Source organism: Bufo gargarizans, chromosome 1 (assembly GCF_014858855.1).
Source record: "Bufo gargarizans isolate SCDJY-AF-19 chromosome 1, ASM1485885v1, whole genome shotgun sequence".
NCBI classification, from domain to species: Eukaryota; Metazoa; Chordata; class Amphibia; order Anura; family Bufonidae; genus Bufo; species Bufo gargarizans.
In genome coordinates this window covers 309102537-309116481 of record NC_058080.1, presented here as the reverse complement: position 1 = coordinate 309116481, position 13945 = coordinate 309102537, and the positions used below count along the sequence as shown (strand labels likewise).

Below are 13945 nucleotides of genomic sequence, written 5' to 3'. Positions count from 1 at the left end.
GTCCCTCAGGTACTATCTGTTAGGGGGAAGGTTCCGTCTGGTGACCGACCATTCCCCTCTTCAGTGGATGAGCCGGGCAAAGGAGGGGAGTGCCGGGTCACCAGATGGTTCTTGTCCCTCCAGAATTTTAAGTTCAGTGTCGAACACAGGGCAGGCCGCTTACAGGGGAATGCCGATGCCCTGTCCCGGGTACACTGTTGTACATGTGTCCAACCCCTCAGGATTGAACAGGGTGTGCAACCCTTCAGGGTTGAAAAAAGGGGGGGGGATATGTAGGAGAGTACCTGGGGTGGTGGTAGACGGGAGGTACGTGCCACCGGGGGTCCTGGCCCCAGTGGAGTAAGAGCCAGAAAAGTGCATTTTGCAGCGGTTATGCTGTTAACACAGCGGATCCGGGCCGGCTCTTATTGAGAGCAGGCAGATATGCGGGCGGGTGCCTGTCTCCCCACGGTCCAGGCCAGGTTTTGCAGGGAAGGGTTAAAACCTGACCAGCAACAAGGGTGTGGTGCGCAATGTGGAGCGTGTGTGTTCATTGGCTGTGAGAGTAAGAAGTGGAGGTGAGCTGGGCTGTGTGCTGAGGCCTGTAAAGGACTGTGCAGGATCCTGCAGCTGAAGCCAGGAGGGATCCGTGTCCTGTGGCTAGAAGCAAGACCCATGGACTTACTTCACCAAGGAGAAAAAGGTGACATTACTCCTTGCTTTAAATAGACTTTGCTTTATGTGACTGAAACAGGCCTCAAGGAGCCTGCAGCAGGGACTTGGTGTGTTTGAACTATTATTTTGCTGTTGTGTGTGACCACCCTCCCTATGAACTGCACCGTCTTTCAGAAATATGCACCGTGTGAATAAACAAAGCATCGTGTTTTACACCAAGACCGGTCTGTGTTGCCTCTATACTGCACTCGCTACCACTGCCTACCAGAGCGGATCCCCACAATATATATATGTGTAATTTTGTAAAACAGATTTTTCTTAGTTATGTCATATTCTGTATTTGCTGTCATTTCTTGGTTCAAAACACGTTTAAGTTATTTATAATTTAATTATATCACAGCTGAGATTTCTATCTAAAGCTTATCATTTAAATACATTTCAAGTGCTCCCTGAACCATTGTGGATCTGACAATGTGATTTGCTCAATCTATGCCGTTTAGGCTATACTAATAAAAGTTTCCCTGTGTAAGCATTTTTACTTTCTCATTTTCTAGAACCAGAATACTTTGCCGTGTAGGCTTATTGAGCACATTTCCTTTTTTCTGTGTGAATGTATTGATTTGCAGATACTTTATTCAAGGGTAGGGACTGCTAATGATTTTGGACATAAAGGCAGTTGATAAAGTATTGACTTCTCACCACTGCTGACAGAAGTATGCCGGACATTTATGTTCCTTCACAGTTTATTGGTTTAGAGAGATGTCTAATTTGATAGCAATGGAGTGCACCAGAGAGAAATGTTTTTCTCTTTATGAAACCACTAGTTCACAGCTTACTAAATGTGAGCCTCTGCCATCTTTCCGTTTCAGTCCTGTTTAGGACGGTAAAACAGAGATGAACAGGTTTCTCAGGAAAATGTTAACATTTATCACTTTTTTTATGTCCCCATGTTACTTGGTAATTAAGCATCTGATTAGTCATTCCTCTCTCTAAGCAATAAATGTGTGGCTGAAAAACCTCCTTTGCTAAGTGCATCCTCATTCACTGTCACATCATTATTTATCTTAGGGGATCAGCCAGCACATTTTTGATGCTACAGCTGCATTTTTGCAGCATTTAAAGGGAATTTGGAAAATAACATTTAAACCTGGCCCTTATAGAGGTAGATCAGAAAAGTCCTTTTAATCCATATGCAAATGATCAGTTAAGTGGACTGAGGGAAGGCTTAAACCACTCTGTACCTTTTGACAACAATCTAGGCCTCAAAAGCTAAGGAAGAGGGATGGTGACCTCCTAGTAATCCCTAGGCCTTTCCCTAACTCCTGCCAGTATGAGCAGATCCTGATTGTCGAAATACTCATACACCGGATACCTAAAGTCCTGCTAAAACTGACGAGCCCTAGGATAGGTAGCAGAATGAAGAAACCTGTGTCTCCCTGAAGCCTAGAAACAACACACTCCAGATAATAATAAGCTTAGGCAACAAGTACTTAGCTTAGAGATGTATGGAGAAGCAGGAGATCCAGGACAAATCAGCAGTAGCAACTATAATCAGAAACTATCAACCGCATGGTCAGTAGTGTGAGGCAGATCTAAATAGAGCCTCATCACTGATAACAAGCGGCACCTGAGAAGAGGTGATATCCTGCCAAACAACAACATACATAGAGGAAAACAGAGAGACCTGTCAGCAAGTCTATCCGATCTTCTCACCTCTCTCGCAGGAGGAACCGTGACACCTGCTTTCTCTGCCAGAAGAACCTCCTCCCTTTTATTAAAAAGGCCAAACAAGAAGACTGTGGAGGAATCTGGCCCTATCAATCTAGAAAGAGAGGGAGGAGCTGTCAGGGGAAGCAAGAGGGGCACGGTTGCACAGAATGGCTTGGGTCCACCCTCACTGCACTTAACTGCTCATTTGCATATGTATAAAAGTGCTTTTTCTCCAGAATGAGGCAACACTAAGTGAAAGGTATCATTACATTCAGCTACGCTAGCCATACAAGCCATCGTGACTGGCTTAACAGTGAATTTCCTAGTGACAGACATTTTAAAATTGGTCAGATGATGTTCAAGGCAACTTGTCAAAGGTCAAAATACAGAAACTATTATGCACTATTATGCATCTCAATATGCATATTTATGCCCATCTTTTGTATAATTTTATAACTAGAATTTTACAGGAAAGTAGAAAAATAAGAAAGGAGAAAAATAGATTTTAAAGCTGTTGTCTGTCAAATCGGAACTGATTTACTTAAAAAATAAGTAATGAAATTAAGGTAGATATATTATCAGTTGTGTTTAATCACGTTTTTAACACAAAAAGGTTAATTCTGTTTTTATTTAAAATTTGTTATGTTAAAGGGAGTCTGTCACATAAATTTCACTAATATATCAACCAGCAATGGCTGCATTTTAAAAGCATTATAACCATACCTTTATGCAATCTGGGTGTTCATTCCATGTCCAGAATAAGCAGTTTTATTCTTATGAAAAACGGCTCCCAAATGCCCAACTGGGTGGGCTTTCCTTTTCAAAGTCTCCAAGCCCACCGTTCTTCCCCGCTGTCTGCTCCTCCCTAACCTCCAACGACTTTTTCCCCTGCATCGCTTTGATGTCAGGGGAGTGATAGCCTTGAGAGGTTAGAGGTGGAGCACACAGCAGGGAAGGGTGGTGGGATTTTTTTTCACTTTATAAAGGAAAGCCTGCCCAGCTGAGCACTTGGGAGCTATTTTTGAAGGAATAAAGTTGTTTTTTCCAGACATAGAATAAACACCCAGATGACATAAAGTTATTGTCAGTATAGTAGACAGGAACACACAGGCTGTGAGCCCTAACTGGAACCCAGCAGCTTTCCCTGCCTACTTGCAGTGCAAGCTCTAAGTGGCAAGTCCGCAACTTGTTGATGCACCCTACCCTGCTAAGTGCAAGACAGATACACACAAAACAACACAGAGACACAGTGGTACAGGAATGGGTCGGAACCAGGCGAACCAAATCAGAAGACAGAGTGTAGTCAAAATAGTGAAGCCAAAGGCAGAACCAGACAGGAGCCACAGTACCAAATCATAAAACAGAGAGAATTGGTCAAAGGCCAGCCAAGGTCAATAATAGTATAGTATTTCAAAAGCACACAGAACAGAACCAGGAGCACAGCTATGGAGAGAAAACTATACCTGGCAATAGTGTATTACCAGAAGGGGATTTAAATGGAGCACTGAGCCCCCGGATCAGAACCTGATAGGTCCAGGGACCTGATGCATCATTGGGCCAGAACACCAATTGCCAAAACATAGGCAGGCTGAGCTGTCACTCAGCCTGCATCATAACTAAGCACACCTAACCAAAGTGAGCGCTCTGTAGCTATGTATGCGCTTGAGTCACATGGTGGGGCCACACTGCCGGTCCAGACCACAGCGCTGGAGCCTGGACATTTTAAGTTGGTGGCATTACCCCCCTAAGAGGGGCCATGGGACCCTTAAACTGGGGAACAGGCTTTAATGAAAATTTAGCATTAAACCTTCAAATTAGACAAGGAGCATGGATGTCGCAATCCGGTACCCATGTTCTTTCCTCAAGACCATACCCTTTCCAATGGATTAAGAACTGGAGCGAACCTTGAACCTTTGGGGAATCAAGAATTCACTCAAATTCATGCTCAATAGAGATGGCCTTGTGGTTCACCCAGCGGTCATTTTGCTGCAAACTTTGCGTGTTTTCGATTCGCCGTATATGCGAACATATAGCGATGTTCGCATGCGCCATATTATTTAGCATTGCGCCAAACTTTGACCCATGACAAATCCATCAGTGGGACAGAACAGCCAATTGAGACGTTTCAGCACATGTACACACCCCCACCCTATAACAGAACCTGATCTGGCAGCCATTTTACATTCTGTGTTTTGCCAGTGTAGGGAGAGGTTGCTTTGTGGAGCAGGGACAGACTGTTAGCGACACCAAACGCTAGCTAATAGGGCCACAAAAGTCCTTTTAAGGATTGGTATAGGTGTGCTATCTATGTGATATACTGAGGGGTGTCATATACTTATAATATGTGCAAAAACGAAGTAGGGGGCGGCACCACTCGCGGCGGCTCAGCGCACCAGAATCCAGTGCTGTACGTGGCTAAGGAGGACACACACAGGCGGTGGTGCTCAGCTATGAAGATACGATTCAAGTAGGAGGTAATGTAGAATGAAAGGAAGTAGCGGCACTCACCAGTGTGGTCAAGAAGGGTTTGCAGCTTTATTTTAATCCAAAATAACATCAGGCAGGGGGTAGACAATTCACAGCACGCATTGATCAGCGGCGGCCGTTTCGCGCTAAATGCGCTTCATCTGGCAGAACGTCAATGCGTGCTGGTGCACGGCTCCTTTTTAAATGCCGGCGTGAGCTGTTGTCATGGAAACTGACAACTCAGGTCACGTCCGCATAAAGGAGGTGGCTAAGACAACATACATATTAAAACAATATACAAACAATGCGCATGTAATGACCAAGGAATGCACACATATTAAGCATAAAAGGGGGAAACCTTGCATATTTAAGATATTACAAAAACGGACTTAAGTAGTTTCTATCATTAAGTCCTAATTCCCCTAGGGCTTCTGTACGTAATACCCATTTTGCTTCTCTCTGCAACAAAAGGCGGTGTCTATCTCCCCCTTGTAAGGGCATGGACACAATTTCCAACCCGGAAAAAGAGATACAACTCGTGTCACCATTGTGAGCACTTCTAATATGTTCTATCAGTCTAGGGCAGCCTTTGCCAGTTTTGATAGAATTGAAGTGTTCTCTTATTCGTTCAAAGAGACATCTGATGGTTTTACCGATGTAAAACCGTCCACATGTGCACAACAATAAATAAACTACATAAGTACTACGGCAGTTAATAAAGGTATTGACTGTATGCCGGATACCGGCAAATTCAATCATCCTTTTCTGCGAATTATTGGTGCAAAGTGAACAACTTCCACATCTGTAATTACCTTTTGGTAGATTACTTTTAAGCCAGTTTTTCCTGCTATCTTTTTGGAGCCTACTTCTGACAAGTTTATCCTTGACAGTGTGACTCCTTCTGAAGGAGACAAGGGGTCTCTGTCCTGTCAGCTCATTTAGAGTTGCGACCCTCCTTAAGACATCCCAGTTTTTAAATATGACTGATCGAATACGGTCAGCCATAGGGCTGTATTTAAAGGAGAACGCAAATCTAGTACCTCTAGATGGATCTGCATCTTTATCTTTTTTCCGGTTCTCACCCCTCAAGAGATAATCTTGTGAGAAATTTTCCTCTACTCTTGCCATATCTCTGTTGAGTATGTTCTCAGGGTAGCCTCTCTTCATTAGACGTTGTTTGAGGTCATTGGCCTGTCTCCGGTAACCACTATCTTTGCTATTTATACGTCTAAGTCTAATGAATTGTCCGTATGGAACGGCTTTTTTAACACTCCCTGGGTGGAAGCTGTCGTGGTGGAGCATAGAAAGTATATTATAGTGCATTTGCATTGTGCAGCAGTTGTGTGCGGTTCTGCTGCAATACCGCAGCTATATAGAGGGACAAACGCTATTGGAATAACTAATTTCAACTGGTGTGATATACCTGTTGCCCCCCAAAAAACAGATTGAGGGGTGTGATATACCTATAATATACTTTCTAACATAGAAAGTATATTATAGTGCATTTTTATTTTGCAGCAATTGAGTGCGGTTCTGCTGTGATACCGCAGGTATATAGATGGACAAGCGCTATTGGAACAACTATTTGCAACGGGTGTGATACAACTGTTGCCCAAAAAAAACTGGGTGCAATATACCTTTTTCCACAAAATACTGATAAAGGGGTTTGATATACCTGCTTCCACAAAATACTGATTGAGTGGTGTGATATACCTGCTTCCATCAAATATTGATTGAGGCCTGCGATATACCTTCTTCCACAAAATACTGATTGATGTGTGCGATATACCTGCTTCCACCAAATATTGATTAAGGGGTTCTATATAACTGCTTCAACAAAATACAGATTGAGGAGTGCAATATACGTGCTTACACAAAAGACTGATTGAGGGGTGCGATATACTTGCTTCCACAAAATATTGATTAAGGGGTTCTATATACCTGTTTCCAAAAAATACTGATTGAGGGGTGTGAAATACCTGCTTCCACAAAATACTGATTAAGAGGTTTAATATACCTGCTTCCACAAAATACAGATTGAGGGGTGCGATATACCTGCTTCCACCAAATATTGATTAAGGGGTTCTATATACCAGCTTCGACAAAATACTGATTGAGGGGTGCAATATACCTGCTTCCAAAAAATACTGATTAAGAGGTTTGATATACTGGCTTCCACCAAATATTGATTAAGGGGTTCTATAAACCTACTTCCACTAAATATTGATTGAGGGCTGCGATACACCTGCGTCCACAAAATACTGATTAAGGGGTTTGATATACCTGCTTCCACCAAATACTTATTGAGGCCTGCGATACACCTGCTTCCACAAAATACTCATTTGAGGGGTGCGATATACCTGCTTCCACCAAATATTGATTGAGGTCTGCAATACACCTGCTTCCTCAAAATACTGATTAAGAGGATTGATATACTTGCTTCCACCAAATATTGATTGAGTCCTGCGATACACCGGCTTCCACAAAATACCGATTAAGGGGTTTGATATACCTGCTTCCACCAAATATTGATTGAGTCCTGCAATACACCTGCTTCCATAAAATACTGATTAAAGGGATTGATATAGCTGCTTCCACCAAATAGTTATTGAGTCCTGCGATACACCTGCTTCCACAAAATACTGATTAAGGGTTCGATACACTGGCTTCCACCAAATACTGTTTGAGGCCTGCAATATTTCTGCTTCCACAAAATACTGATTGAGGGGTGAAATATACCTGCTTCCACCAAATATTGATTGAGGCCTGCGATACACCTGCTTCCACAAAATACTGATTTCAGGGGTGCGATATACCTGCTTCCACAAATGCTGCTCTTCTCTAGGGACTTTGGCACAGGGTCATTTTGAAAATGACACTCAGAGGAAGTGGTAGGCCGTTCTGCAGGGGTGGTAGGGGTTGTGCGGGCCTAAGTGGGAAGTTAGAGAAGGTGCGTGCGATTGCATCAAAGAATGCACAAGATTTGGTTGAGTGGCTCACTCCGCCTTCTGCATCCTCCTCATCCTCTATATCTGCACCCTCCTCCCTCTCTGCTGTGTGCACCCCCAAAGACACCACCATAGCCACTCCACTCGAGTCAGAGGAATTATTTTCCCATCCATTCCCAGACCTTACCAATGTGCAGCCATTCTTGGCATGGGATGAGGAGGAGGAGGTAGCAACGGCTGCCACCCAGCGGTCTGACGACAGTATCCAGATCAGCCCAAGCAGGGTGGTCCCCACTGTTGCTGCCTTCTCCGAGATCTCTAATGTCAGTGGTGGTAAAGGTAACGATGATGACATGCCGATGGACGTCACATGGGTGCCCACAAGAGAGGAAGAGGAGGGGAATTCAAAGGAAGAGACGGAGCAGCAGAGAGGGAGAAGAAGCAGGCAGAACTCGCAGTTTGCTTCTAAACCCTATTTGCTTCTAAACATTGTAACTTTCTGAAAAATAAAATCACATTTAAAAAATGATGCCAACATAAAGTAGACATATGGGAAATGTAAAGTAATAACTATTTTATGAATTATCACTATCCGTCTTAAAAGAAGAGAAATTCTAATTTTGAAAATAGCGATTTTTTTATGCATAAATGTAAAATGTATCAACTAAAATTCACCACTAACATAAAGCATGATGTATCACGAGAAAACAATCTCAGAATGGCTTGGATAAGTAAAAGTGTTCCAAAGTTATTACCACATAAACTGACACATGTCAGATTTGAACAATGGGGCTCTGGCATTTGGTCCAAACTGGCTGTCGCTTGAAGGAGTTAACAATAAGCAGATCACAAAACATTTCACTGAAGGACAAGTCAGGACGAGTGAAAGACGCTAATTATATTCCCTCTCCACTCTGGCCAAAATATGAGGATCCTGAACAGAAGACCCCCTTTATTAACTCAGGATCCCCTAATAGGATATATGAAACTGGGTTTTCTAAACTGGACGCCCACTTTATTGTCAGACAAGCTGACCTCTAAGGTAGTGGGTAGCTATGAAGTTAATTCCAAAAAAGCAGAAAGGCCTTCAAGCTTTTGCTGCTACTTACTTTTACAGATTTCCGCATGTGCTGTAATCCAGTTTGATTGGGAAGGATCTGTTGATTCTAGAAGAATTGTGCCTCCACTTTCATGAAATTTACTGGCATATGCACCCATAGTTACAAATTCTGGAAAATGATATAAATAATTATATGAAAATAGCTATATAGTGTAATTATACTGTAAAAACACAGAACAGACAAAACCGATTTATCAAAACTGGTGCAAAGGAAAACTAGCTAAATTGCCCACAGCAACCAATTAGATTCCACCTTTAATTTTCCAAAGTAGCTCTGAAAAATGAAAAGTGGAATCTGATTGGTTGCTATGGGCAACTAAGCCCATTTTCCTGTATATGAGTTTTAATAAATCCCCCTTAATGTCTATTTAAAAGATATGTAAATTTTCTTAAAATTGGGCTTTATTGAACATTTTTAATCCTTTTCTTTTTACATGGCTGAGTTTCTCTAGTAGCAGGATCTGAATTTTCTCTTTGTTATGTCAGCCAGCTCACCTGACGGGCTCCTTATCTCTGCTCTCTGACCTTATAAACAGTCATTACAGCTCACTTCTTATCTTACTGATAAGAATGTGGCTAAAATAAGTGTTTAGTAATTTAGAGATACTAAACACTGTGTATTTCTGTTGCAGATTGCAGCACAAATGTTATTTGCACCTCAATCTGTGACTTTTTACCCGCTGACACCAGGTCTAAAAAAGGAGCATGATGGGGGTGGGAAAGGGGTGGTCTGGCAGTCCCATGTCATTTATAATTCTCTACTCCCGTTTTAGGTGTAGAAAATGGTCTAAATCTATGCCAGCAAGGGAGCTGGCAAAGATTTAGACAGGCGGTAGATGGGCTGAAATTATGTAGAGGCCTCTACATAAATTCAGTTCCTCCACCGCCAACTAACGGAGTCTTAAACACAGTAAAAAGTAGGATTCACACAGCTAGAAAAACAGTTAACCCTTTGTGACAGAACATCTCAATATTTTTAATAAAGACCAAATAAAAAAATAAAAATGTATCCCAAAATAAGTAAAATGCTTTAATACTTGAGCATTTATTTATAAGTATTACATCTCAATCTTTTATTGAAATATGCATATTCCAGATCTGTTGAATATCATGAGTGAAGTTCCTGAATTTTGTGTTGGTTCAGATTCTATCGATTTGGCCTTCAGATTCTATTCTGCCTGAACAAATTTGGTTTTAATATAAAGTGCCCTGGCTGCCCTGAAAAGTCATGTATGATACTCTTAGTTCTCCTAGGTCTGTATGCAACCCCTTTTAAAGGGGTTCACCATTAGTTATAATGGTTCATTTTGTCTTGGGAGCAATCATTAGGATGAATAAAATGGCTGCCATCCTACTAGTCCATACAAAACCTGGCCTAATTACACAGGCGGACAATTTAAAGAGCTGCGCCATCTTCCTCTCTTACTTGTCAGGGATTATGATCCTGAATACAGTTTAATATGATCTTCAGTTGAATCCCTGTAGGAATGGAGTTAGGAGACATGACGTACAGTGAGGAGGTGGGGATGTTGATAATGAGCAGCAGCACTTGTATGTAGTCTCCATTACCACAGCCCCACATTACCTGTCCTGTCCATCCTCTCTGTACTTCATGTCTCCTCATGAACTCCATTCCTACAGAGATTCAGCTGAAGATCTTATCATCTGTATTCAGGATCATAATCCCTGACAAGTAGAGCAGAGAGGAGGATGAGGCAGCTCTTTACCTCAGTGTTGTAAAGTAACTTGTACTCCTGTGTGATTAGGATAGGTTTTTTGTGTGCTAATAGGACAGCAGCCATTTTATTTCTCCTAATGATTGCTCCCTAGACAAAATTAACCATTATAGCTGATGAAATGTATTTGGTAAAATATTTATACTAAAGTAATATTTAAGTATTTTCATTTTCTTATTCCCGGAGAACCCCTTTAAGCTTTTTAACACCATGAAAGCATTAGTAATATCACACTGAAAGGGATATAATAGCTATGAGTAAACTGAGGGTAGCCTGCACAGTTGGATTTGTTATGCACTTTAAAGGGGTTTTCCATGCAATTTTGAATAGTACCCACTTCCAAAACAGCCTCTGGCAGAGCTAGAGAACACCCATCTGACATCACTGGCTCACTGCTAGGCGGAAGTGATGAGAAGCCGGATGTGTCACCGCCACAGAATAAAAAGATCATTTTGCTGCCCAATGCAGTGTGACAAGTGGGAGCATTGGAACAAGGAAATGCCCCTATGCTTCACTTATATGTAGTCTATAAATAAAGAGCAGCTTATCACCAAGAATCATCCCCGAACCCAGAAAACCCTTTAACTCCTTAGTGGCCACTAATACACTTTTTTTTACTGACATAAAGAAAGGGGGGTTTAAGCTAAACAGCTGCCTTTAATCAATCATTATATGTACCCAAATGGTGCATTGAAAACTATAACTTGTCCTGCAAAAAATAAGACTTTATACAAGTACATTGATGAAAAATAAAAAAAGTTGTAGCCTTTTTGGGGAGTAGCAAAATATTTTTTTAGTTTTAAACATGGGCAATAGTTTTCAACTATCTTGGTTACAATCTGATATCCTGGAGGATTTATGTTAAGGCGCACAGTCCTCCAGTCTCCAGCAACAGAGTACTGGTAACTTTGCAACTGTTCTACTGTTAAAGTACAAATTTCACACAACTTGTGAGTAACTTCAGCGACTCGTAGGGGAAGAGCTGGGAGGAGAGGAATGGTAGTTGCAACCCTGATAGGAGTGGTGGTGGTTCACATGGGCTGTCCTCACTCTAACACTCTCTGGGGCCGTGCAGTGAATGGAGGGGTGCAAACCCTAGTGTTGGGACTTCCGCCTGATGATGGCTGGGGTGCCCTTGATATTAGGTAGATGGGTGCAAGACAGGAGGGCAGATATAGCTAGGGCGGACATATGATGGTGGAGTCAAAGATCAGGCCTATTTGGTTACAATAAATAAGCCTTTTAACTGAAGAGATGATAGGAGGCTCAGTACATATAGCAGCAATAGGCACAGTTTAGAGGTATATTGCAGAGTGGGCTCCTCCCTATAGCTGTGTATAAGCTGTGAGCCACTCTAACAAATGGCTGTAGCAAATTGATGGGTGATTACTACCAAGATCACAGGTATGTGTATCACTGATCCCTGGTTATATGTCTCCAGCTGTCAGCTACCCCCAATAGAGAGCTGCAATTATGCTTGTTTCCCCACCAGTTTTTTTCACCCATATGAGGGCAGTTTACATACTCAGCTGCATTATATATTTAACAGAAGTACACATTCAACCTGGTGAGAAATTGCCTAAGGATCCCCCTATATACTCAAGATGCTCCTGAATTCTTAGTGCGGTGATGTGCACTCAGTACTAGTGCGGTGATTGGCTCCACAAGGTGTGCACACACCTGAGAGGCAGGGTAATTGCCTTTATTAGGAGCACGATGCAGCAGGCGAGCAGCGGCCATACCAACGCAGCAGACTGGGAGATATGGACTTGTGTACCTAGCTTCTGTTAATTTAATCTTTACAGATACCAGTCCTTTACTGTGCTGCTCCTGATGATCCACCGAGACTCATAGTGAAATTGCAGTTCCCTATCGGAGGTAGCTAACAGCTTGACACATATAACCAGGACTCGATGATACACATACCTGCAATCCTGCTAGTAATCACCCAGCCGTTTGCTACAGCCATTTGTTAGAGTCACAGGTGGCCTTCAAGAAGAAAGGGATAATAGACGCCTGTATAGTTCCATTTATTTTACAGGTGTCGGGTTTATACAATACTGTCCTGGCATCTGTTTAGTAGCCCACAATCCTTGGTGATCTGCATTTAGGGGGGTGTTGAGAGTACCGTCCCACTGCACTGCATATAAATTATAATACCAGTGGATGGTGGCGATGGTGACCCCTTGTTCAAGAATTGTAAAACTGTTGTAAAGAGGGAGATTATCCCGTCAATTTTTCTGTAATACCATAATACAGAATTTTTTGTTTTATTTTAATCATCTTTTCAGGCAGTGATTGACTGTCTAAATATTAGGTCTAATAATACTAAGAGACCAGTGATGATATAATTCTCTATATCTAGAAAAAGTCTACTTTTAAAGTAGGGGCACCATGTGGCCCAGTGGTTAGCACTGTTGCCTTGCAGCACTGGAGTCCTGTGTTTGCATCTAATTAAGGGCAACATCTGCATGGAGTCTTCATGTTCCCTCTGTCTTTGCCTGGGTTTTTTCCCATGCTTTAAAAACATAGGTTAATTGGTGTCCAACTTTTGTACAGAGTTGCAGAATATGTCAGTGCTGGGTTCCTAGAATCAAATCCAACCAAGGACATCTGCCTGGAGTTTGTATGTTCTCCCCGTGTTTGTGTGGGTTTCCTCCAGGTACTTCGGTTTCCTCCCACACCCCAAAAACATACTGATAGGGAACTTAGATTGTGAGCCCCATTGGGGACAGCTTGATGCTAATGTCTGTAAAACGCTGCAGAGGATAGTAACAATATATAAATGCATAAAAAATGCACTAGTTTAATTGGAAATAAAAGAAGCAGTCTAATTGTAAAATAAATAAATAAAAACTCGCCAGCATTCTCATTTGGGAAGCAGTGCCTTTTTAAATAAAACTGATTTCTTTTGTAGAATAAAACTGTCTACAATCCTCATTTAGTCTCATTGAGATCTAGGTCAGCAGCAAAGAAACCTAATGAGAATATAGTTTCCCAATGGCTACAGAGTGCAAAAGCGCACCCACTCCAGTGTTTTTCATCAGAGCGGAAAACTCTAAGGATTAGATATACATAATGGTCTTTGATGGTCCTGACTGCTCCCAAAGATGTGTCTTTATTACAAAATGTTATTTCCTATGCTCTTGTTTTTTGTTGTATTTTAAGTGTTTCTCCAAATTGCAAAGAATTAGTTGAACTATTCCCAAGAGAAATATCATTGAATCTGAGCAAATGGTAAAATCCCTAAAGTTGAAATTAATTAGGTTTCTAAGATTCCTCAATCTGTTTTTGTTTTGCACTGAGAGAGC

At 41.9% G+C, this 13945-nt stretch overlaps 1 protein-coding gene across 1 annotated transcript in view; it reads right to left on the bottom strand.

Annotated features, from left to right (window-relative positions):
* The window catches only part of LOC122927648, a 281579-nt gene that overhangs the window by 267279 nt on the left and 355 nt on the right, over positions 1-13945 (bottom strand). The window contains exon 2 of the mRNA XM_044279688.1: positions 8888-9007. Within this exon, the coding sequence (XP_044135623.1) occupies positions 8888-8996 (109 nt within the window). The 5' untranslated portion in view covers positions 8997-9007. The remainder of the gene's footprint in view (positions 1-8887; positions 9008-13945) is intronic.